This window comes from Panthera tigris, chromosome E1 (genome assembly GCF_018350195.1).
Source record: "Panthera tigris isolate Pti1 chromosome E1, P.tigris_Pti1_mat1.1, whole genome shotgun sequence".
In the NCBI taxonomy this organism is placed as follows: Eukaryota; Metazoa; Chordata; class Mammalia; order Carnivora; family Felidae; genus Panthera; species Panthera tigris.
Genome location: NC_056673.1, coordinates 39,694,157 through 39,716,246, shown reverse-complemented (window position 1 = coordinate 39,716,246; position 22,090 = coordinate 39,694,157). Strand labels below are relative to the sequence as shown.

General features: G+C 47.3%; 3 protein-coding genes across 3 annotated transcripts; all 3 read right to left on the bottom strand.

Annotated features, from left to right (window-relative positions):
• Window positions 1–10,725: 10,725 nt before the first annotated feature.
• LOC122233437 (keratin-associated protein 9-8-like) lies at window positions 10,726–12,463 on the bottom strand. Its single transcript, XM_042965595.1, is given in 1 exon segment — window positions 10,726–12,463. A coding segment is annotated over 1 exon segment (768 nt). The 5' UTR covers window positions 12,429–12,463; the 3' UTR covers window positions 10,726–11,660.
• Window positions 12,464–14,126: 1,663 nt separating this feature from the next.
• On the bottom strand, window positions 14,127–17,733 carry LOC122233439 (keratin-associated protein 9-1-like). The gene has a single exon (XM_042965611.1). The coding sequence runs from the start codon at window positions 16,731–16,733 to the stop codon at window positions 16,086–16,088; it is 648 nt and encodes a 215-aa protein (XP_042821545.1). The 5' UTR covers window positions 16,734–17,733; the 3' UTR covers window positions 14,127–16,085.
• Window positions 17,734–18,476: 743 nt separating this feature from the next.
• Window positions 18,477–22,053, bottom strand: LOC122233445 (keratin-associated protein 9-1-like). The gene has a single exon (XM_042965618.1). The coding sequence runs from the start codon at window positions 21,044–21,046 to the stop codon at window positions 20,399–20,401; it is 648 nt and encodes a 215-aa protein (XP_042821552.1). The 5' UTR covers window positions 21,047–22,053; the 3' UTR covers window positions 18,477–20,398.
• Window positions 22,054–22,090: the final 37 nt, after the last annotated feature.

Here is a 22,090-nt window from a genome sequence, read left to right as displayed (position 1 = left end):
CTGTCATGAAAAGAGCCCTTAGACATAGAGATGCAGATCTGGTGTGTAGAAATTGTCCCAAACACACTAATATACAAGTTATAATGATGGCATATTCAAGACATCATCTGTAGTCTACAGTTTTCTTCCTTCACACCCAATATTTACTCTGAAGGATAGTGGACAGATACAATTTTTATAAGGAGAAGACAGAGGAGGAAAAGAGAAGAGGTAAAAGAGGAGGAGGAGGTAGGCAGGGAGAGAGGAAGGTAGAGTGAGAGAGAAAGAAGGAAGGAAAGAAGAAAGAAGGAAGGAAGAAGGAAGGAAGGAAGGAAGGAAGGAAGGAAGGAAGGAAGGAAGGATGGATGCTGTCATGTCACCTCATCCTGGTTTTCCCAAACTGCTCCAGTTATATCACTGAAAGTCCCATACCCTGGGAAAGACTTCATTTCTGGGTAAATCAGGACTACTGGTCATCCAGGAAGTATGTTAGTTGATGCTTTCTTAGTCTTAGTGTACTACTGTGGCTTCTATCTACCTGCTTGATTCTGCCTTGACATGTGAAAGAAATGACGTCAGACATCCTCCACTCGTGTCTTTGATTGAAGTTGGATACCAAGATGGACTAGGGGGCTACAAGAGACAGATGCCTGTGAAAATATTGAATCAGGCTTTTGTGAGGAAACAGACTTGGTCTCAGGCATGATTTTAATTCATCACTGTGAGCGCATCAACATCACACTCCTCACCTCAGAGATATTCCCAATCTACATGCAATGTAAGGACCAGCACTGGGGAAAGACCACTGAACTGACCCACTAACTACATCCCAGGCTAGTGGGAACTATATCACATAATGAAATTATTGTAGCAAGAGTGTTGCTGCTGATGTGACCATCTTGCTTTCATCTGAAAATGTTTCCATGAGTTATTCTCAAATAGGAAACACATTAAGCATGTATTCTCTGAAGATCATAATAACATTTAGGGAATAGCTTCCTCTTTTATTATCCCCCAGTGACTATTGAAAACAGCATGAACAACAGCAAGGTAAATCCTACTTATTGTTCTAACTCTGGGGGATCCAATGCATAAAAGCCGCAGATCAGGAGGAGGCACCAGAATCAGAGAAACTCACATCTGGACAGGACCTGCCCACCCTCCACCCCTGACACCATGACCTACTCGTGCTGCTCCTCTTGCTGCCAGCCTACGTGCTGCAGGACCACCTGCTGCCAGCCCACGTGCTGGGGGTCCAGCTGCTGCCAGCCTTGCTGCCGCCCAACTTGCTGTCAGACCACTTGCCATAGGACCACCTGCTGGCGTCCTTGTTGTGTGTCTAACTGCTGCCAGCCTTCCTGCCACTGACTGCCTCCTCACAAACCACTCTCCTCTGCACACAACCTTTGTTAACCATCTTTGCTCTGGAGAACAAATTCACTTCCTAGACTTTGCTGAGAACCAGCATACTATCACCTTAATTCCTGTTACTCATATGTCTGTTTGAGAACTTGTGAATCAGCTTGATAGAGTGCAGAGTACTTTCTCCAGTTCTCTTCCTCCTGTGTAGATGAATCATGTGCCACTATGGTGAATCCTCAATATGAAGCATTGGTCTCTGCTTTGACACTGAATCATGATCTTCATCTTCCCCCTCCATGTAACTCAAACAAATCTCATGAGTTTTTCTTAGGTTTCTGCAACTATCTTCATAATAATCATCTTATCATGTTTCATTTTAATGTATTTATGATTTATATAATCCACTTTATTCTTTCCATGATCACTTGGAATTTTCTTCATAGACACAGGAACTCTTTCCTATATTTCTTAATAAATCTGTGCCATTTTCATCCCAAGTTGTGTTTCATTTTACTGTGCAGCATTCCTGACATAGGGACCTATATACATATTGCATATCTCATGCATTGTCTATTCTGGGCCCTATGACAGCATCCCTCAAGTAAGATTTTCCATTTTTCAGAAGAGAAAATTTCACTGTGTGATGGTATGTAGGTAAAAATGAACAGATTCTAGTTAAAGAGTGGCTTTTCTGCTCCTATTCGAGGGCACATACATTTACCTATCAGGACAAGTTGAGGTGAAACTGGGACTGAATACCAGCAAGGTATGCTTTTCAACTGATTCCTAACAATGGAAGGAATATTCCCTTATGTATGCAGATAATATTTGTGTTTACCAAGTTCTTCCCAAATCAGTGCCCGACACCTCAGTGTGCATCAATGAGCAGATGTTTCAGTCAACAAGCAGTGGCTGCCTTTAAGAGCTCTCATGCATTCAGGGAAATCTTCTGTCTCAGGCTTGACCAGCCCTTTGGGTAATTCTTCTGCATCAAATAATTTTGAGCATCCATTGTGTCCTCATGAGAGAGAGACTCATTTATTGGATTTGTCCTTTGGTATCATGTAAATCAAATTCTTGTAAGGCTTCCTTCTCCTGAGTACCTTTTTAGAGCAAAAAAGAATTAAGTAATTCCCTGCAAAACACAGATCCTGTAGCATCCTTTAAACTTTAAACCAACTTGCTTCAATGTGGTATGGTTCATTTTCAGGAGGGATGTTATCCAATTAAGGGCTTGACATCAGTCTCTGCTGCTGAAAAACGGCACATTCAGCAGAGACAGTCATGGCAACAGAGAGCACATGCTGTTGGTTCTATGCAAAGCCTCTATTCATGCCAATGTGGCTACTCTGTTCATGGTTTCCTGTGTAAGTACTGGAGCATCTGAGGAGAGAAATGGGGCATTATCCCAGACTCATCCAGAGCCTCTCAAGAGATGGATACTCTCTGGTGGGCAGTGATTTGGGGACATAGAGAGGGAACACTTTATGTCCACACACCCAACTCTGTCTAGTGAGTCTCTAATCTTTCAACCTTGCTGCTTTCAGATCTCAGACCAAGCAATCAAGCTTTTTACCGCTTGCCAACAGGCCATGGACACCATTCCCTCAGTCCATTTTTCTTCAAACAAAATGCATAGCCATGTGTGCTGCTCACAGTTCTTTTCACTGGGAGTATATCCACTCTCCACTGCCTTTTCAGGCCAGAAATTGTTGATCTGTTGTAGTAAAAATTCTGTATGTGGCATAATAGCTGCTACCAAGGCTATCAGTTGATAAAATTCAAGGTATTCCATGATCATATGTCATATTACTTTAGGTTTCCACAGGAATCAAATGTGCTTGTAAACAAATCATGTACCCTTTAGTCATGTATCACTGAAGTCAGCACCAAACTCTGGATGTGATATTGTTTCTTGATAGTGCCTTGATCTGGAGGTTTAATTTATAAATTTGAGGTATAGTTTATGCTAAGTCATGGACACAAGGATAAATAAAGGAGGCAGAACCAAGGTTATTGAGGGAAAGAAAGATACATTCTATGTTATTAAGGATTTTGAATAAGATTTATTTCTGCTGTATTCCTTGAAAACATAAGAATTGTGATCTCTTATAGAGATATCTGCCTAAATACTGGCTGACATAATAAAGGAAAGGAAAAAGGGGCGACTGGGTGGCTCAGTTGATTAAGCGTCCAACTTCCACTCAGGTCATGATCTCATGGCCTGTGGGTTCAAGCCCCGCATTGGGCTCTGTGCTGACAGCTCAGAGCCTGGAACTGCTTCAGATTCTGTGTCTCCCTCTCTCTGCCCCTCCACCGCTCAACTCTGTCTCTCTCTCTCTCAAAAACAAATAAACATTAAAAAATGTTTAAAAAATAAAGGAGGGGAAAAAGAGAAAGAAATGATTCCAGACTAATCCATGGTGGACATACTATTTAAGGTGGAAGTGGGAAAAAGAAAGATACATAAAGGACAGATGACACAAAATACAGGAGAAACTTTCATAAAGGGGCATAAACATAGTCTATATTTTCCCCAAAACACGTAGCTAGTGAGTAGCGGAACCGGAATTTGAATACTCTTCTATATGATTCTAATTTTCATAATCAAGATCTATCATCTTTTCTTCCATGATAAAGAACTTACAGTTGAAGATAAAATTGGAGATGAATAGTTGCATAATTGTCGAGGGATCTTAGTACAGCAAATGGATAATGCAAACTAGAAGCATCTTACAAGTGACATGACAAAAGCAGGCTCCTTAATGGGGTGGGGGTGGAAGCTAGAAGCTCTACAGAATTTTTTCCTGTTTCTGTCCAGAAGTTTTGTAGTTTGGGGCTTTAAATTTATGTCTACAACCCATTTGAATAGGCTTTTGTATAGGATACAAATTACAGATTGAAATTCTTTTTTTTCTTCCGTGGATGTTAAATTGTTCCAGCACCATTTGTTTAAAAGATCACACTTGCTCTGCATATTAACTTGGCACCTTTCTTCAAAAATCAATGCATAGTAAGTGTGTGTCTCTTTCTGGACTCTCAATTGGGTTCCACTGATTTATATCTTTATGATTTCATCTGTACCCCACAGAAAAGCTTTGTTTTTGAAGCCAAGATGGTTTTGATGTTCATGAAATTTCCTACAAGTTACATTATTCAACACTGATTTCCTCAGCTCTAATATGGGGGGCAATAATACCCATTTTTCAGGATTGTGTGAGAATGAAAGATAGTGCAGATAAAGCATCTATCTCAGTAGCCAGTGTGTGGTAGGCCCTCAGGAAATGTTACTAATTCTTCCCATCCATTCTCCACATTGTAAAGTTTAGTAATCTGGCAAAATATTCAATACACCCTCTAGGAAGATCACACCCTCTGTCACATCTAGTGTGTTAACTAATCCAAAGAATTTTATATCTCTTAAGAAGATGGTCATAATTAAAATTGCTTATTTTCTGTACAGAGCCATATTAACCCTCGTACTGCTGGGTGCCTTAACTATTGTCTTTATTATTCAGCTTTGAATACAAAAATCCAGGTTTCTTCCACTTGGGAACTAACTTAATGTCCATCTTGGGTTTGAATACTGCGTCCTTTCTTCTCCTTTTTTTTTCATTTCTCTTTTTTCCTCTTTTTCCTGAAAATTCTGATTTTGATTTCCTTTAGCTTATGTGTCTTTATCTCATAGAACACAATAAATTGTTCTCTTTGCATTTACAGCTCAAATATTATGATGGGATAAAAGGGTTATATGCCTATTGCAGGGTACTTCAGTTCTCAGGCCTCTACAAACTTATCTTCTCTTAACAATGTCCAGGTGAGGAGACCAAATTGCCTCAAAGTTTGGGAGACCAGGAATTGTGGCCTGAGCTTGTGTTCTTTCCAAGTGTAATTCTTCATCCCAATTTCTGTTAGGATGAATGAAATGATACCAGTATGCCAATCCATAACATCAGAGAAGAGGCTCCTTTAGTCAAGAATAAGGCCAGGAACACTTTTGGGGCCAATGATACTCAGGTTACTTTTGGTGACAGATTGCACTAGTGGCAGATTAGAACCCAGAGATGTAAAGCCTCCCTTCATTAACTCTTCATTAACTCTTCATTAACTCTTAAAGGCAGTCTTTACTGGTCATAAAGGTGGGAAGAATATTTAGGAAGGTTTTTGTAGACTGAAGTGGTTTTATTTCCACTGTTAGAGAAATAATTCAAAATGTACATCTTCCCCATGCCCCATCACTAGTGTTATTTCTACTTATGGAAAGGTAAATAAAAATATCTTTGACCTGAAATAAAAGGACTTGCTTATGTCAATTAAAAGCTGTATGGCAAATAATTTCCTGATCCTTGAACTGAGAATTATAATGGAATTATAATCTTGGCTCTGCCTAATTTGTAGGACTATAGTGATAACTGAATGAGGTATTAAATATAGAGTGACCCCCCCCAAAAAAAAACAATGAAACCCAAAGGAAAGCTTCAAAAAGGAATTCATAAAGGAAATGCACACAAACACACAAACACACAAACATTGGATGCAGGATAATACAGATTTTATTAGGAAAGAATGGAAAGAAGAAAATTCAGTCATTGTGAAGAGTTTAGTAACCTGTCAGAAGTTACTAAATATAATGCATATATCTAAAAAGATGATCAATAATGATCACTGTGGAGAGCTAAATATACACATATAAGAGGTTGTTTAGGGGCACCTGGCTGGCTCAGTCGGTTAAGCTCCAACTCTTGATTTTGACTCACGTCATGATCTCATGGTTTGCGAGTTTGAGCCCACATTGGGCTCTGCCCTGAGAGCATGGAATCTGCTTGGGTTTCTCTCCCTCTCTCTCTGCTCCTCCCCACTCACATTTTCTCTCTCTCTGTCTCTCTTTCCCTCCCCCCGCCAAAAAAAAAAAAAAAACTTAAAAAAATTTGTTTAATGGTTTCTGGTCTCACATTTATGTTTTTCATCCATTTTGAATTTATTTTTGTGTATGGTGTAAGAAAGTGGTCCAGTTTCATTCTTCTGCATGTCCTCATCCAGTTTTCCCAACACTTTTTGTTGAAGAGACTGTCTTTTTTCCATTGGATATTCTTTCCTGCTTTGTCAAAGATTAGTTGACCATATAGTTGTGGGTCCATTTCTGGGTTTTCTATTCTGTTGCATTATGTGTCTGTTTTCGTGCCAGTGTCATACTATCTTGATGACTACAACTTTGTAATATAGCTTGAAATCTGGAATGGTGATGCTTCTAGTTTTGTTTTTCTTTTTCAGGATTGCTTTGGCTATTTAGGGTCTTCTGTGGTTCCATACAAATTTTTGGATTGTTTGTTTTGGCTCTTTGAAAAATGCTGGTGGTATTTTGATAGGGATTGCATTAAATGTGTAGATTGCTTTTGGTAGTATAGACATTTTAACAGTGTTTGTCTTTCCAATATGTGAGCAGTGAATGCTTTTCCGTTTATTTGTGTCCTCAATTTCTTTCATAAGTGGTCTATAGTTTTCAGAATACAGATTTTTTACCTCTTTGGTTAGGTTTATTCCTAGATATCTTATTGTTTTTGGTGCAATTGCAAATAGAATAGATTCCTTGATTTCTTTTTCTGCTGCTTATTTATTGGTGTATAGAAATACAACAGATTTTTGCATGTTGATTTTATATCCTGTGACTTTGCTGAATTCACATATTAGTTCTAGCAATTTTTTGGTGGAGTTTTTTGGGTTTTCTACATAGAGTATCATGTCATCTGTGACAGTGGAAGTTTGATGTCCTCCTTGCTGATTTGGATGCTTTTTATTTCTTTTTGTGTCTGATTTCTAAGGCTAAGACTTCCAGCACTACGTTAAATAGTAATGGTGAGAGTGGACATCCTTGTCTTGTTTCTGACCATAGGGGAAAGGCTCTCAGTTTTTCCTCACTTAGGATGGTATTAGCTGTGGGTAGTTTATATACGGCATTTATGACATTGAGGTATGTGTCATCTAACCCTACTTTGTTGAGGGTTTTTATAAAGAATGGATGTATTTTGTCAAATGCTTTTTATGCATCTATCGCTGATAGATGATTCTTATGATTCTTATCCTTTCTTTTACTAATGTGGTGTGTCACATTGATTTGTGAATACTGAACCAGTCCTGCAAACAAGGAACAAATCCCACTTGATCATGGTGAATAATTCTTTTAATGTACCATTGAACTAGATTCTCTAGTATCTTGTTGAGAATTTTTGCATCCATGTTCATCAGGGATACTGGCCTATGATATAGGAAACCATCAAAATCCTAGAGGAGAACAAAGGCAGCAACCTCTGTGACCTCAGTCAGAGCAATTTCTTACTAGACACGTTACCAAAGGCAAGAGAAACAAAAGCAAACATGAACTATTGGGACTTCATCAAGATAAAAACCTTCTGCACAGTGAAGGAAGCAACCAACAAAACTAAAAGGCAGACTACAGAATGGAGACGATATTTGCAAATGATATACCTGATAAAGGGTTAATATCCAAAATCCATAAAGAACTTAGCAAACTCAACACCAAAAAGCAAATAATCCAGATAAGAAATGGGCAGAAAACATGAAGAGACACTTTTCTAAAAAAGACATCCGGGGTGCTAGGGTGGCTCAGTCAGTTAAGCTACTGACTTCAGCTCAGGTCATGATCTCGCGGTTTATGAGTTTGAGGCCCACATTGGGCTCTGTGCTGATAGCTCAGAGCCTGGAGCCTGCTTCGGATTCTGTGTCTCCCTCTCTCTCTGCCCGTCTCCTGCTTGTGCTCCGTCTCTCTGTCTCTCTGTCTCTGTCTCTGTCTCTCTCTCTCTCAAAAAAAAAGACATCCAGATGGCTAACAGACACATGAAAAGATGCTCAACATTACTCACCATCAGGGAAATACAAATAAAAACCACAATGAGATATTACCTCACACCTGTCAGAATGGCTAGACTTAACACAAGAAACAACAGGTGTTTGTGGGAATGCAAACTGATGCTGCCATTCTGGAAAATAGTATGGAGGTTCCTTAAAAAACTGAACATAGAACTACCCTATGACCCAGCAAGTGCACTATTAGGTATTTACCCAAAAGACACAAAAATACAAATTTGAAGGGGTACATGCACCCTAATGTTTATAGCAGCATTATCAGCAATAGCCAAACTATGGAGAGAACCCAAATGTCCATCGATTGATGAATGGATAAAGAAGATGTGGTATATATATACAATAGAATATTTCTCAGCCACCAAAAAGAATGAAATTTTGCCATTTGCAATGATGTGGATGGATCTAGAATGTACTCTGCTAAGTGAAATATTCAGAGGACGACAAATACCATATAATTTCACTCATATGTGGAATTTAAGAAATAAAACACATGAACATTGAGGAGGGTAAAAAAGAGAATAGAGAGAGAAATAAACCACAAGAGACTCTTAATGATAGAGAACAAACTATGGTCTGACAGAGGCAGGCGGGAGAAGATAGGCTTGATGGCTAACAGGTATTAAGGAGGGCACTTGCTGTGATGGGCACTGGATGTTGTATGTAAGTGGTGAATCACTGAATTCTGTTCTTGAAACCAATATTTCACTATATGTTAACTAAATAAAATTTAAACAAAAAATAAAATACAAAGACAATTTAAATGCCATAGAAGTGAAAAGTGATGGTCACTTTTCCAAGGCTGAAACTATGAATCAACAGATGTTGACCAGCATCTGGAGTTGACCAGTTGGAGTAGATCAGCAATTCTTACAGTGATCAAGAGAAAATAAGAATAAGATTAAATTTAAGTAGACTTCATTCCCTTAATAGAATCACAAGCATTGCAGTAAAAGATGATGAAAGTGCAGAATAAGCATGTGTTCCCAGTAAAGTTTAGGGAGAAAGTTCTTACAGGAACAGCAACTTTGGTAAACTGGTCTAGAAATATATCTTTGGTCAGTGGTGGGTCTACAACAAGTCGATCAGCAGCAGGAAGGCTAGAAAGAGCTGGACACACACACAGTGCAGCAGCAGGTAGTCCTGCAGCAGGGGCTGTGGTACCAGGTTGGGCGGCAGTAGGCTGACAACAGCTGAATGCACAACCTTGAGCTAGGCACCCAGGCAGGCAGGAGCACGTGGGGTGGTAGTAGGTTCTCTTGCAGTACACGGGGATAGAGCAATCTGGCTGGGAGCAGGCTGTACAGCAGCAACTGGGGCAGCAGCAAGGCTGGCAGCAGCTGGACCCACAGCCACTGGATCCACAGCAGGTGGTCCTGCAGAAGGTAGGCTGGGAGCAAGAGAAGGAACATGAGTGGGTCATGGTGTCAGGGGTAGAGGGTGGGCAGGTCCTGTTCAGAGGTGAGTTTCTCAGATTCTAGTGCTCCTTCCTGTTCTGAGGCTTTTGTGCCCTAGACCCCTGAAGTTTGGATCGTGGGAATGGCTTTTCTTCTTGTTGTTATTGTTTACATTGATTTCGAAGATCACTGGGGGAGGTGTGGAAAAAATGAGGAAGCTGTTCCCTAAATGTTATGATTTTCAGAAAATAAGTGTTTAATGTGTTTCCTATTTGAGAATGACTCATAGAAAAATTTTCAGATTTGGGTTACAGGTTGGCTTAATTGGATAAATGTCCAACTCTTGATCCCAGCTAAGGTATTAATCTCAGGAAGATGAGCTCAAGACCTACATTGGGCTCCATGTTGGGCACAATGCCTATGATAAAAAAAAAAAAAAGAGGAGAGAACGAAAGAAACTAAATACCCAGATAAAACCAAGGTGGTCACATCAGGAGCAACACTTTTGCTACAATAAATTAATCGTGTGATATTGTTCCTACTGGCCTGGGGTGTGGTTGGTAGGTGAGGTCAGCAGATATCCCCAGGTTGCTCCATAGGTTGAACACAGATTGGGATGTTCCTGAAATGAGGGACATGATGTTGATATGTTCACAGTAATGAATTAAAATCATGACTGAGACTAAGTCTGTTTCCTCCCAAAAGCCTGATTCAACCCTTTCACAGTCATCTGTCTCTTGTACCACCCTAGTCCATCTGGGTATCCCATCTCAATGAAAGACACATGAGTGGAGGATGTCTGAAAAACAACTATTCCAAATGTGAAAGCAGAATCAAAGAGGAAGATAGAAGCCACAGAGTACACTGAGACTAAGAAAACATCAATAAATATACTTCCTGGATAAACAGTGCTCCTGATTTATGAAGAACTGGCAAATTGCCTTATGGGAGGGAAGAGAAACAGACTTGGCACAAAATCACAAGATGCCATTTTAATATACCATTAGGTCCTGGGGACAAGGAGGCCAAACAAGAATGTGATTTCCACGACCCAAACACAAGCGTGTTCGGCTGCCTCTGTTGCTCACGAGGACACCGCAGGCTCACCTGTATGTGAGGCAGAAGAGTGCTGAGGGCCTGGATGCCACCCAAGGCAACAGGAGCATCCTGGGTTCCCCAGGGCTCTAAAGGGCGGGTCCCGCTGTCCTCACGTATGGCTGCTGTGGCTGAGTTGTACGACACTGACGTCTACAACTTAGTGCCAGTGATGGCCCGCCTGTCCGGGAGAATAACACTTGTGCGCTCAAAGAAGGCCTCGGATGGACATCTTGCTGGTGCTGAGACTAAGGGCGTTTGCTACCACGTCTGGAGATCTGAACGTAAGTGCGCTTCAGCAAGCGCCCGAACCACAGTCTTGGATCCGAGTGTGTCCATGTCAGCTGTGGGACACTCCACTGTGAAATCTCCTCAGCTGAAAATGCGCATAATGACTTGTGGAGGACTGTGTATGGCTCCACACGGACACTGCATGTGACGTAAAATGTACGTACAAAAAAAAACACAAAGACAATACGGGATTCCAAATGATTAGGGTTTATTAAGAGATACAGGCGAGACTCCCCGCGTCTAGGGGGACATTGAAAGGGAACATGACAGGCAGCAAGAGGCGTACAAGCTTCATGAGTACACCGAGAAAGAAAACATACCCGTGTGGGCTTTCAGCGGTTTCCACGAGTTATAGGTCATTCCTGAGGAGTTGTTTCGCTGACGTATTTAGAGGGACAGGATAAAGTTCTTGACTACGGAGAGCAAACAGAGATCCTAACTCTGTATCAGGTTGGGTGAAGCTGGCACATGACCCAGAGGAAGGAAAGAAGAAGCGAATCAGGGAGAAGCGGTCCACACTTCATCAGGCTGATTCACAAGATGGTAGACAGGCGGAAGAATAACCGAGATGTTGGGGATTGCGGGCTGGCTTTCCGCAACGCTTGGCAGTGACCGATTCCCAAGTGGCAAGTCAGATGGTGGTTCTTGGCGAGGCAATCAGCAGCAGGAAGGCTGGCAGCAGGATCCAGAGCCCTGGGCTAGGCACCCAGGCAGGCAGCAGCAGGTGGGGTGGTAGCAGGTTCTCGTGCAGTACACGGGGGTTCAGCAACCTGGCTGGCAGCAGCAGGACCCACAGCAGTTTTGTCCACAGCCGCTGGACCCACAGCCGCTGGACCCACAGCAGCTGGGCTGGCAGCAGGTGGTCCGGCAGCAGGTGGTGCGACAGTAAGTTGGGCAGCAGCAAGGCTGGCAGCAGCTCGACCCACAGCCGCTAGACCCACCGCAGTTGTGTCCACAGCCGCTGGACCCACAGCAGCTGGGCTGGCAGCAGGTGGTGCGGCAGCAGGTGGTGTGACAGCAAGCTGGGCAGCAGCAAGGCTGGCAGCAGCCTGAACCACAGCCGCTAGACCCACCGCCGTTGTGTCCACAGCCGCTACACCCACAGCAGCTGGGCTGGCAGCAGGTGGTCCGGCAGCAGGTGGTGTGACAGCAAGCTGGGCAGCAGCAAGGCTGGCAGCAGCCTGAACCACAGCCGCTAGACCCACCGCCGTTGTGTCCACAGCCGCTACACCCACAGCAGCTGGGCTGGCAGCAGGTGGTCCGGCAGCAGGTGGTGTGACAGCAAGTTGGGCGGCAGCAAGGCTGGCAGCAGCTGGACCCATAGCCGCTGGACCCACAGCCGCTGGGCTGGCAGCAGGTGGTCCGGCAGCAGGTGGTCCTGCAGCACGTAGGCTGGCAGCAAGAGGAGCAGCACGAGTGGGTCATGGTGTCGGGGGTGGAGGGTGGGCGGGTCCTGTCCGGAGGTGAGGTTCTCAGATTCTGGTGCCTTCTCCGGTTCTGGGGCTTTTATGCGCTGGACCCCCGAAGGTTAGGCCAATGGGCAGGACTTTCCTTGTTGGTGTTTACATCGTTTTCCATAGTCACTGGGGGAATCATAAACGAGGAAGCTGTTTCCTAAATGCTAGGAATCGTTACAAAATAAGTGTCTAATGGTTTCCTACTTGAGAATAACTCACAGAAACATTTTCCAACGAGAGGAAGGTGGGCACATCAGCAGCATCGTTCTTGTTTCAGTGATCATGGCATCCATCGTGTGATCACGTTCTGCTGGGGTGGCTAGGGTCACAGCAGTGTTCCCTCCCCAGCCTTTGCCCTTAGACTCAATGTGGATTGCGAGTATCTCTGAGGTGAGGGGCATCATGCTGATATGTTCACTGGGACAAATGTGGTAGATCCCTGAGGCCAGTTCCGTTTCCCCACAGAAGCCGGATTCGAGACTCCCACAGGCATATCTGTCTCCTGTAGCACCCAACCCCACCTGCGTATCTCAGTTCCATCAAAGACCCTTGCGTAGCCGATGTCTGGTGTTTTCTCTGCCACATGGCAAGGCAGAAGCAAAGCAGGTGGGGAGAAGCAGCAGCAGTAGTCTGGGACTAAGCAAGCATCAGTCAATATACGTCCTTGTTGAACGGGACCCCTGATTTTCCTAGGGTCGAATGCTTTCACCGGAGGTGGGGCTTTCAGGGGCATAAAGGCGGGGGCAGGATGGGCAAAACCAGGTGAGTTGGGGACTCTAGCCCTAACCTTGTTAGCTAGCCTCGTCAGTGTCCTCACGTCGCTCATTACATCTTTATTTATGGTTGCTCTTTCTTTTTTCTGTCAGGCTGTCTTTCTTTTTCTGCCTTTCTCCCTTCCTCCCTGCATGCCTGTCCATGCAGGTCCCTTCCTCGCACCGTGCCTTCTTTCCTTCCTTCCTTCCTTCCTTCCTTCCTTCCTTCCCTTCATTCTTTAGTTTCTTTCTTTCTTCTCTTCCCTTTCTCCCTCTCTTCCTCCCTCCCCCCTTCCTTCTATGCTTCCTTTTGTTCCTCCCTCCCTTCTCCTTTTCCCCCTACTCCTCTCCTCATCCCCCCCATTCATATTCCACCCTCTTCTTCTGTCTCTTCCAATGATTTTCTCCATCCGCCCGGCTAATTAAGAACATAGTGGAATGAATGGTGACAACCATAGTCTGCCAAAGACGTCTGAAGCCACCAAACCTATCTCTTGGGTATTGGTGTGTTTGGGACAACTTCTGCCTACCAGCTCTGCACCTCAATGCCTAAGTGCCCTTTTCACGCGCAGCAGAATGTCAGGCTGCCTGAGCATGCTACACGGAGAAAACACACTCAACCTTTGCTTCTGGAGAGTGGGTTTATAAAGACTCCAGCTCCCTCGTGGCTGAAATAAGAGAATCTCAGCCTGTGTGTGTGTGTGTGTGTGTGTGTGCATGTGTGTGTGCATGTGTGTGTGCACGCGCGCGCGTGTGTGTGTGTGTGTGCGCGCGCGTCTGTGTGCCTGTTTGGAGTTGTACCGTTTCTGAGATACCTTTCAGATTAAAGCTTTGGTTGCAAACTGTGATGCTGGCCTCAAAGTGTTTCTTCCCTGGGACACTTCCCTACACGCGGGCCAGTGTGATATGACCTCCCCAAAGAATCCACATTCCTGGACTCTTTACTGAAGAGGAGCTTCTGGAAAACCAAACTCTGACATTCCGTTACCACACTCAGTCTCAATTTCCTCACGTCTACAATGGGAACCTTAATACCTACTTTGCAAATCCCTCCAAGAATTAAAGGGAATGCTCACGAAGGATTTAGTCAACATCCAGCAAATACGCGGACACATGGGTGGTGTCAGGTTTTCATCTCATTTTGCCAACATCGCGCTCTTGAGAACCAGCAGCGGTAGGCACGTTTGGCCTTGGCAGTCTCTCCAGAGCATCCTGGGTACCTAGTCTCCAATGGTGGCATGTGTCCTGGATAGGGGCCTTCGAAGCTCATCAGAGGTCCCTCCACTGCTCCCAGGAAGTGACCCGGGGCCCTGTCTCCTCTTCCTCTCAGAGCCTGAATCGGCCTCACAGCCCTGAGTGCTGAGTTGGCACCAGTAGTTCAGGACCAGAAGCAGCAGACTTCGTTCCTGACTCCTAGGAATGCCCACGTTGTTGTCTCTTTTTTCTTCCTCACATTCTCCTCACCCCCACGGAGCAGGCATCATTTTTCCCCCCTCGGTTGCTCACACTTCCTCCACAATATACCAGAGCTTATTCTGTTTCCTTAGATGGTTCAGAGCTCATGGATTACTCAAAGTCCTACATGCCCATTGCACGATCTCTCTGGCCCTGACACCATGCTTCATCAACTCTCTGGGCAGCATTTTGATCACGATGACAAACTGCCTTACAGGAGGGGAGAGACATAGGTTTGGCAGAAAATCACAAGATGCCATTTTACTATATCCCATTAGGTCCTGGGGACAAGGAGGCCAAACAAGAATGTGATTTCCACGACCCAAACACAAGCGTGTTCAGCTGCCTCTGTTGCTCACGAGGACACCGCAGGCTCACCTGTATGTGAGGCAGAAGAGTGCTGAGGGCCTGGATGCCACCCAAGGCAACAGGAGCATCCTGGGTTCCCCAGGGCTCTAAAGGGCGGGTCCCGCTGTCCTCACGTATGGCTGCTGTGGCTGAGTTGTACGACACTGACGTCTACAACTTAGTGCCAGTGATGGCCCGCCTGTCCGGGAGAATAACACTTGTGCGCTCAAAGAAGGCCTCGGATGGACATCTTGCTGGTGCTGAGACTAAGGGCGTTTGCTACCACGTCTGGAGATCTGAACGTAAGTGCGCTTCAGCAAGCGCCCGAACCACAGTCTTGGATCCGAGTGTGTCCATGTCAGCTGTGGGACACTCCACTGTGAAATCTCCTCAGCTGAAAATGCGCATAATGACTTGTGGAGGACTGTGTATGGCTCCACACGGACACTGCATGTGACGTAAAATGTACGTACAAAAAAAACACAAAGACAATACGGGATTCCAAATGATTAGGGTTTATTAAGAGATACAGGCGAGACTCCCCGCGTCTAGGGGGACATTGAAAGGGAACATGACAGGCAGCAAGAGGCGTACAAGCTTCATGAGTACACCGAGAAAGAAAACATACCCGTGTGGGCTTTCAGCGGTTTCCACGAGTTATAGGTCATTCCTGAGGAGTTGTTTCGCTGACGTATTTAGAGGGACAGGATAAAGTTCTTGACTACGGAGAGCAAACAGAGATCCTAACTCTGTATCAGGTTGGGTGAAGCTGGCACATGACCCAGAGGAAGGAAAGAAGAAGCGAATCAGGGAGAAGCGGTCCACACTTCATCAGGCTGATTCACAAGATGGTAGACAGGCGGAAGAATAACCGAGATGTTGGGGATTGCGGGCTGGCTTTCCGCAACGCTTGGCAGTGACCGATTCCCAAGTGGCAAGTCAGATGGTGGTTCTTGGCGAGGCAATCAGCAGCAGGAAGGCTGGCAGCAGGATCCAGAGCCCTGGGCTAGGCACCCAGGCAGGCAGCAGCAGGTGGGGTGGTAGCAGGTTCTCGTGCAGTACACGGGGGTTCAGCAACCTGGCTGGCAGCAGCAGGACCCACAGCAGTTTTGTCCACAGCCGCTGGACCCACAACAGCTGGGCTGGCAGCAGGTGGTCCGGCAGCAGGTGGTGCGACAGTAAGTTGGGCAGCAGCAAGGCTGGCAGCAGCTCGACCCACAGCCGCTAGACCCACCGCAGTTGTGTCCACAGCCGCTGGACCCACAGCAGCTGGGCTGGCAGCAGGTGGTGCGGCAGCAGGTGGTGTGACAGCAAGCTGGGCAGCAGCAAGGCTGGCAGCAGCCTGAACCACAGCCGCTAGACCCACCGCCGTTGTGTCCACAGCCGCTACACCCACAGCAGCTGGGCTGGCAGCAGGTGGTCCGGCAGCAGGTGGTGTGACAGCAAGCTGGGCAGCAGCAAGGCTGGCAGCAGCCTGAACCACAGCCGCTAGACCCACCGCCGTTGTGTCCACAGCCGCTACACCCACAGCAGCTGGGCTGGCAGCAGGTGGTCCGGCAGCAGGTGGTGTGACAGCAAGTTGGGCGGCAGCAAGGCTGGCAGCAGCTGGACCCATAGCCGCTGGACCCACAGCCGCTGGGCTGGCAGCAGGTGGTCCGGCAGCAGGTGGTCCTGCAGCACGTAGGCTGGCAGCAAGAGGAGCAGCACGAGTGGGTCATGGTGTCGGGGGTGGAGGGTGGGCGGGTCCTGTCCGGAGGTGAGGTTCTCAGATTCTGGTGCCTCCTCCGGTTCTGGGGCTTTTATGCGCTGGACCCCCGAAGGTTAGGCCAATGGGCAGGACTTTCCTTGTTGGTGTTTACATCGTTTTCCATAGTCACTGGGGGAATCATAAACGAGGAAGCTGTTTCCTAAATGCTAGGAATCGTTACAAAATAAGTGTCTAATGGTTTCCTACTTGAGAATAACTCACAGAAACATTTTCCAACGAGAGGAAGGTGGGCACATCAGCAGCATCGTTCTTGTTTCAGTGATCATGGCATCCATCGTGTGATCACGTTCTGCTGGGGTGGCTAGGGTCACAGCAGTGTTCCCTCCCCAGCCTTTGCCCTTAGACTCAATGTGGATTGCGAGTATCTCTGAGGTGAGGGGCATCATGCTGATATGTTCACTGGGACAAATGTGGTAGATCCCTGAGGCCAGTTCCGTTTCCCCACAGAAGCCGGATTCGAGACTCCCACAGGCATATCTGTCTCCTGTAGCACCCAACCCCACCTGCGTATCTCAGTTCCATCAAAGACCCTTGCGTAGCCGATGTCTGGTGTTTTCTCTGCCACATGGCAAGGCAGAAGCAAAGCAGGTGGGGAGAAGCAGCAGCAGTAGTCTGGGACTAAGCAAGCATCAGTCAATATACGTCCTTGTTGAACGGGACCCCTGATTTTCCTAGGGTCGAATGCTTTCACCGGAGGTGGGGCTTTCAGGGGCATAAAGGCGGGGGCAGGATGGGCAAAACCAGGTGAGTTGGGGACTCTAGCCCTAACCTTGTTAGCTAGCCTCGTCAGTGTCCTCACGTCGCTCATTACATCTTTATTTATGGTTGCTCTTTCTTTTTTCTGTCAGGCTGTCTTTCTTTTTCTGCCTTTCTCCCTTCCTCCCTGCATGCCTGTCCATGCAGGTCCCTTCCTCGCACCGTGCCTTCTTTCCTTCCTTCCTTCCTTCCTTCCTTCCTTCCTTCCTTCCCTTCATTCTTTAGTTTCTTTCTTTCTTCTCTTCCCTTTCTCCCTCTCTTCCTCCCTCCCCCCTTCCTTCTATGCTTCCTTTTGTTCCTCCCTCCCTTCTCCTTTTCCCCCTACTCCTCTCCTCATCCCCCCCATTCATATTCCACCCTCTTCTTCTGTCTCTTCCAATGATTTTCTCCATCCGCCCGGCTAATTAAGAACATAGTGGAATGAATGGTGACAACCATAGTCTGCCAAAGACGTCTGAAGCCACCAAACCTATCTCTTGGGTATTGGTGTGTTTGGGACAACTTCTGCCTACCAGCTCTGCACCTCAATGCCTAAGTGCCCTTTTCACGCGCAGCAGAATGTCAGGCTGCCTGAGCATGCTACACGGAGAAAACACACTCAACCTTTGCTTCTGGAGAGTGGGTTTATAAAGACTCCAGCTCCCTCGTGGCTGAAATAAGAGAATCTCAGCCTGTGTGTGTGTGTGTGTGTGTGTGTGCATGTGTGTGTGCATGTGTGTGTGCACGCGCGCGCGCGTGTGTGTGTGTGTGTGTGCGCGCGCGTCTGTGTGCCTGTTTGGAGTTGTACCGTTTCTGAGATACCTTTCAGATTAAAGCTTTGGTTGCAAACTGTGATGCTGGCCTCAAAGTGTTTCTTCCCTGGGACACTTCCCTACACGCGGACCAGTGTGATATGACCTCCCCAAAGAATCCACATTGCTGGACTCTTTACTGAAGAGGAGCTTCTGGAAAACCAAACTCTGACATTCCGTTACCACACTCAGTCTCAATTTCCTCACGTCTACAATGGGAACCTTAATACCTACTTTGCAAATCCCTCCAAGAATTAAAGGGAATGCTCACGAAGGATTTAGTCAACATCCAGCAAATACGCGGACACATGGGTGGTGTCAGGTTTTCATCTCATTTTGCCAACATCGCGCTCTTGAGAACCAGCAGCGGTAGGCACGTTTGGCCTTGGCAGTCTCTCCAGAGCATCCTGGGTACCTAGTCTCCAATGGTGGCATGTGTCCTGGATAGGGGCCTTCGAAGCTCATCAGAGGTCCCTCCACTGCTCCCAGGAAGTGACCCGGGGCCCTGTCTCCTCTTCCTCTCAGAGCCTGAATCGGCCTCACAGCCCTGAGTGCTGAGTTGGCACCAGTAGTTCAGGACCAGAAGCAGCAGACTTCGTTCCTGACTCCTAGGAATGCCCACGTTGTTGTCTCTTTTTTCTTCCTCACATTCTCCTCACCCCCACGGAGCAGGCATCATTTTTCCCCCCTCGGTTGCTCACACTTCCTCCACAATATACCAGAGCTTATTCTGTTTCCTTAGATGGTTCAGAGCTCATGGATTACTCAAAGTCCTACATGCCCATTGCACGATCTCTCTGGCCCTGACACCATGCTTCATCAACTCTCTGGGCAGCATTTTGATCACGATGACAAACTGCCTTACAGGAGGGGAGAGACATAGGTTTGGCAGAAAATCACAAGATGCCATTTTACTATATCCCATTAGGTCCTGGGGACAAGGAGGCCAAACAAGAATGTGATTTCCACGACCCAAACACAAGCGTGTTCAGCTGCCTCTGTTGCTCACGAGGACACCGCAGGCTCACCTGTATGTGAGGCAGAAGAGTGCTGAGGGCCTGGATGCCACCCAAGGCAACAGGAGCATCCTGGGTTCCCCAGGGCTCTAAAGGGCGGGTCCCGCTGTCCTCACGTATGGCTGCTGTGGCTGAGTTGTACGACACTGACGTCTACAACTTAGTGCCAGTGATGGCCCGCCTGTCCGGGAGAATAACACTTGTGCGCTCAAAGAAGGCCTCGGATGGACATCTTGCTGGTGCTGAGACTAAGGGCGTTTGCTACCACGTCTGGAGATCTGAACGTAAGTGCGCTTCAGCAAGCGCCCGAACCACAGTCTTGGATCCGAGTGTGTCCATGTCAGCTGTGGGACACTCCACTGTGAAATCTCCTCAGCTGAAAATGCGCATAATGACTTGTGGAGGACTGTGTATGGCTCCACACGGACACTGCATGTGACGTAAAATGTACGTACAAAAAAAACACAAAGACAATACGGGATTCCAAATGATTAGGGTTTATTAAGAGATACAGGCGAGACTCCCCGCGTCTAGGGGGACATTGAAAGGGAACATGACAGGCAGCAAGAGGCGTACAAGCTTCATGAGTACACCGAGAAAGAAAACATACCCGTGTGGGCTTTCAGCGGTTTCCACGAGTTATAGGTCATTCCTGAGGAGTTGTTTCGCTGACGTATTTAGAGGGACAGGATAAAGTTCTTGACTACGGAGAGCAAACAGAGATCCTAACTCTGTATCAGGTTGGGTGAAGCTGGCACATGACCCAGAGGAAGGAAAGAAGAAGCGAATCAGGGAGAAGCGGTCCACACTTCATCAGGCTGATTCACAAGATGGTAGACAGGCGGAAGAATAACCGAGATGTTGGGGATTGCGGGCTGGCTTTCCGCAACGCTTGGCAGTGACCGATTCCCAAGTGGCAAGTCAGATGGTGGTTCTTGGCGAGGCAATCAGCAGCAGGAAGGCTGGCAGCAGGATCCAGAGCCCTGGGCTAGGCACCCAGGCAGGCAGCAGCAGGTGGGGTGGTAGCAGGTTCTCGTGCAGTACACGGGGGTTCAGCAACCTGGCTGGCAGCAGCGGGACCCACAGCAGTTTTGTCCACAGCCGCTGGACCCACAACAGCTGGGCTGGCAGCAGGTGGTCCGGCAGCAGGTGGTGCGACAGTAAGTTGGGCAGCAGCAAGGCTGGCAGCAGCTCGACCCACAGCCGCTAGACCCACCGCAGTTGTGTCCACAGCCGCTGGACCCACAGCAGCTGGGCTGGCAGCAGGTGGTGCGGCAGCAGGTGGTGTGACAGCAAGCTGGGCAGCAGCAAGGCTGGCAGCAGCCTGAACCACAGCCGCTAGACCCACCGCCGTTGTGTCCACAGCCGCTACACCCACAGCAGCTGGGCTGGCAGCAGGTGGTGCGGCAGCAGGTGGTGTGACAGCAAGCTGGGCAGCAGCAAGGCTGGCAGCAGCCTGAACCACAGCCGCTAGACCCACCGCCGTTGTGTCCACAGCCGCTACACCCACAGCAGCTGGGCTGGCAGCAGGTGGTCCGGCAGCAGGTGGTGTGACAGCAAGTTGGGCGGCAGCAAGGCTGGCAGCAGCTGGACCCATAGCCGCTGGACCCACAGCCGCTGGGCTGGCAGCAGGTGGTCCGGCAGCAGGTGGTCCTGCAGCACGTAGGCTGGCAGCAAGAGGAGCAGCACGAGTGGGTCATGGTGTCGGGGGTGGAGGGTGGGCGGGTCCTGTCCGGAGGTGAGGTTCTCAGATTCTGGTGCCTCCTCCGGTTCTGGGGCTTTTATGCGCTGGACCCCCGAAGGTTAGGCCAATGGGCAGGACTTTCCTTGTTGGTGTTTACATCGTTTTCCATAGTCACTGGGGGAATCATAAACGAGGAAGCTGTTTCCTAAATGCTAGGAATCGTTACAAAATAAGTGTCTAATGGTTTCCTACTTGAGAATAACTCACAGAAACATTTTCCAACGAGAGGAAGGTGGGCACATCAGCAGCATCGTTCTTGTTTCAGTGATCATGGCATCCATCGTGTGATCACGTTCTGCTGGGGTGGCTAGGGTCACAGCAGTGTTCCCTCCCCAGCCTTTGCCCTTAGACTCAATGTGGATTGCGAGTATCTCTGAGGTGAGGGGCATCATGCTGATATGTTCACTGGGACAAATGTGGTAGATCCCTGAGGCCAGTTCCGTTTCCCCACAGAAGCCGGATTCGAGACTCCCACAGGCATATCTGTCTCCTGTAGCACCCAACCCCACCTGCGTATCTCAGTTCCATCAAAGACCCTTGCGTAGCCGATGTCTGGTGTTTTCTCTGCCACATGGCAAGGCAGAAGCAAAGCAGGTGGGGAGAAGCAGCAGCAGTAGTCTGGGACTAAGCAAGCATCAGTCAATATACGTCCTTGTTGAACGGGACCCCTGATTTTCCTAGGGTCGAATGCTTTCACCGGAGGTGGGGCTTTCAGGGGCATAAAGGCGGGGGCAGGATGGGCAAAACCAGGTGAGTTGGGGACTCTAGCCCTAACCTTGTTAGCTAGCCTCGTCAGTGTCCTCACGTCGCTCATTACATCTTTATTTATGGTTGCTCTTTCTTTTTTCTGTCAGGCTGTCTTTCTTTTTCTGCCTTTCTCCCTTCCTCCCTGCATGCCTGTCCATGCAGGTCCCTTCCTCGCACCGTGCCTTCTTTCCTTCCTTCCTTCCTTCCTTCCTTCCTTCCTTCCCTTCATTCTTTAGTTTCTTTCTTTCTTCTC

What these genes read in the sequence shown, in the direction of transcription:
- LOC122233445 (XM_042965618.1), bottom strand. Translation starts at nt 21,046, where the DNA reads ATGACCCACTCGTGCTGCTCCTCTTGCTGCCAGCCTACGTGCTGCAGG.
- LOC122233439 (XM_042965611.1), bottom strand. Translation starts at nt 16,733, where the DNA reads ATGACCCACTCGTGCTGCTCCTCTTGCTGCCAGCCTACGTGCTGCAGG.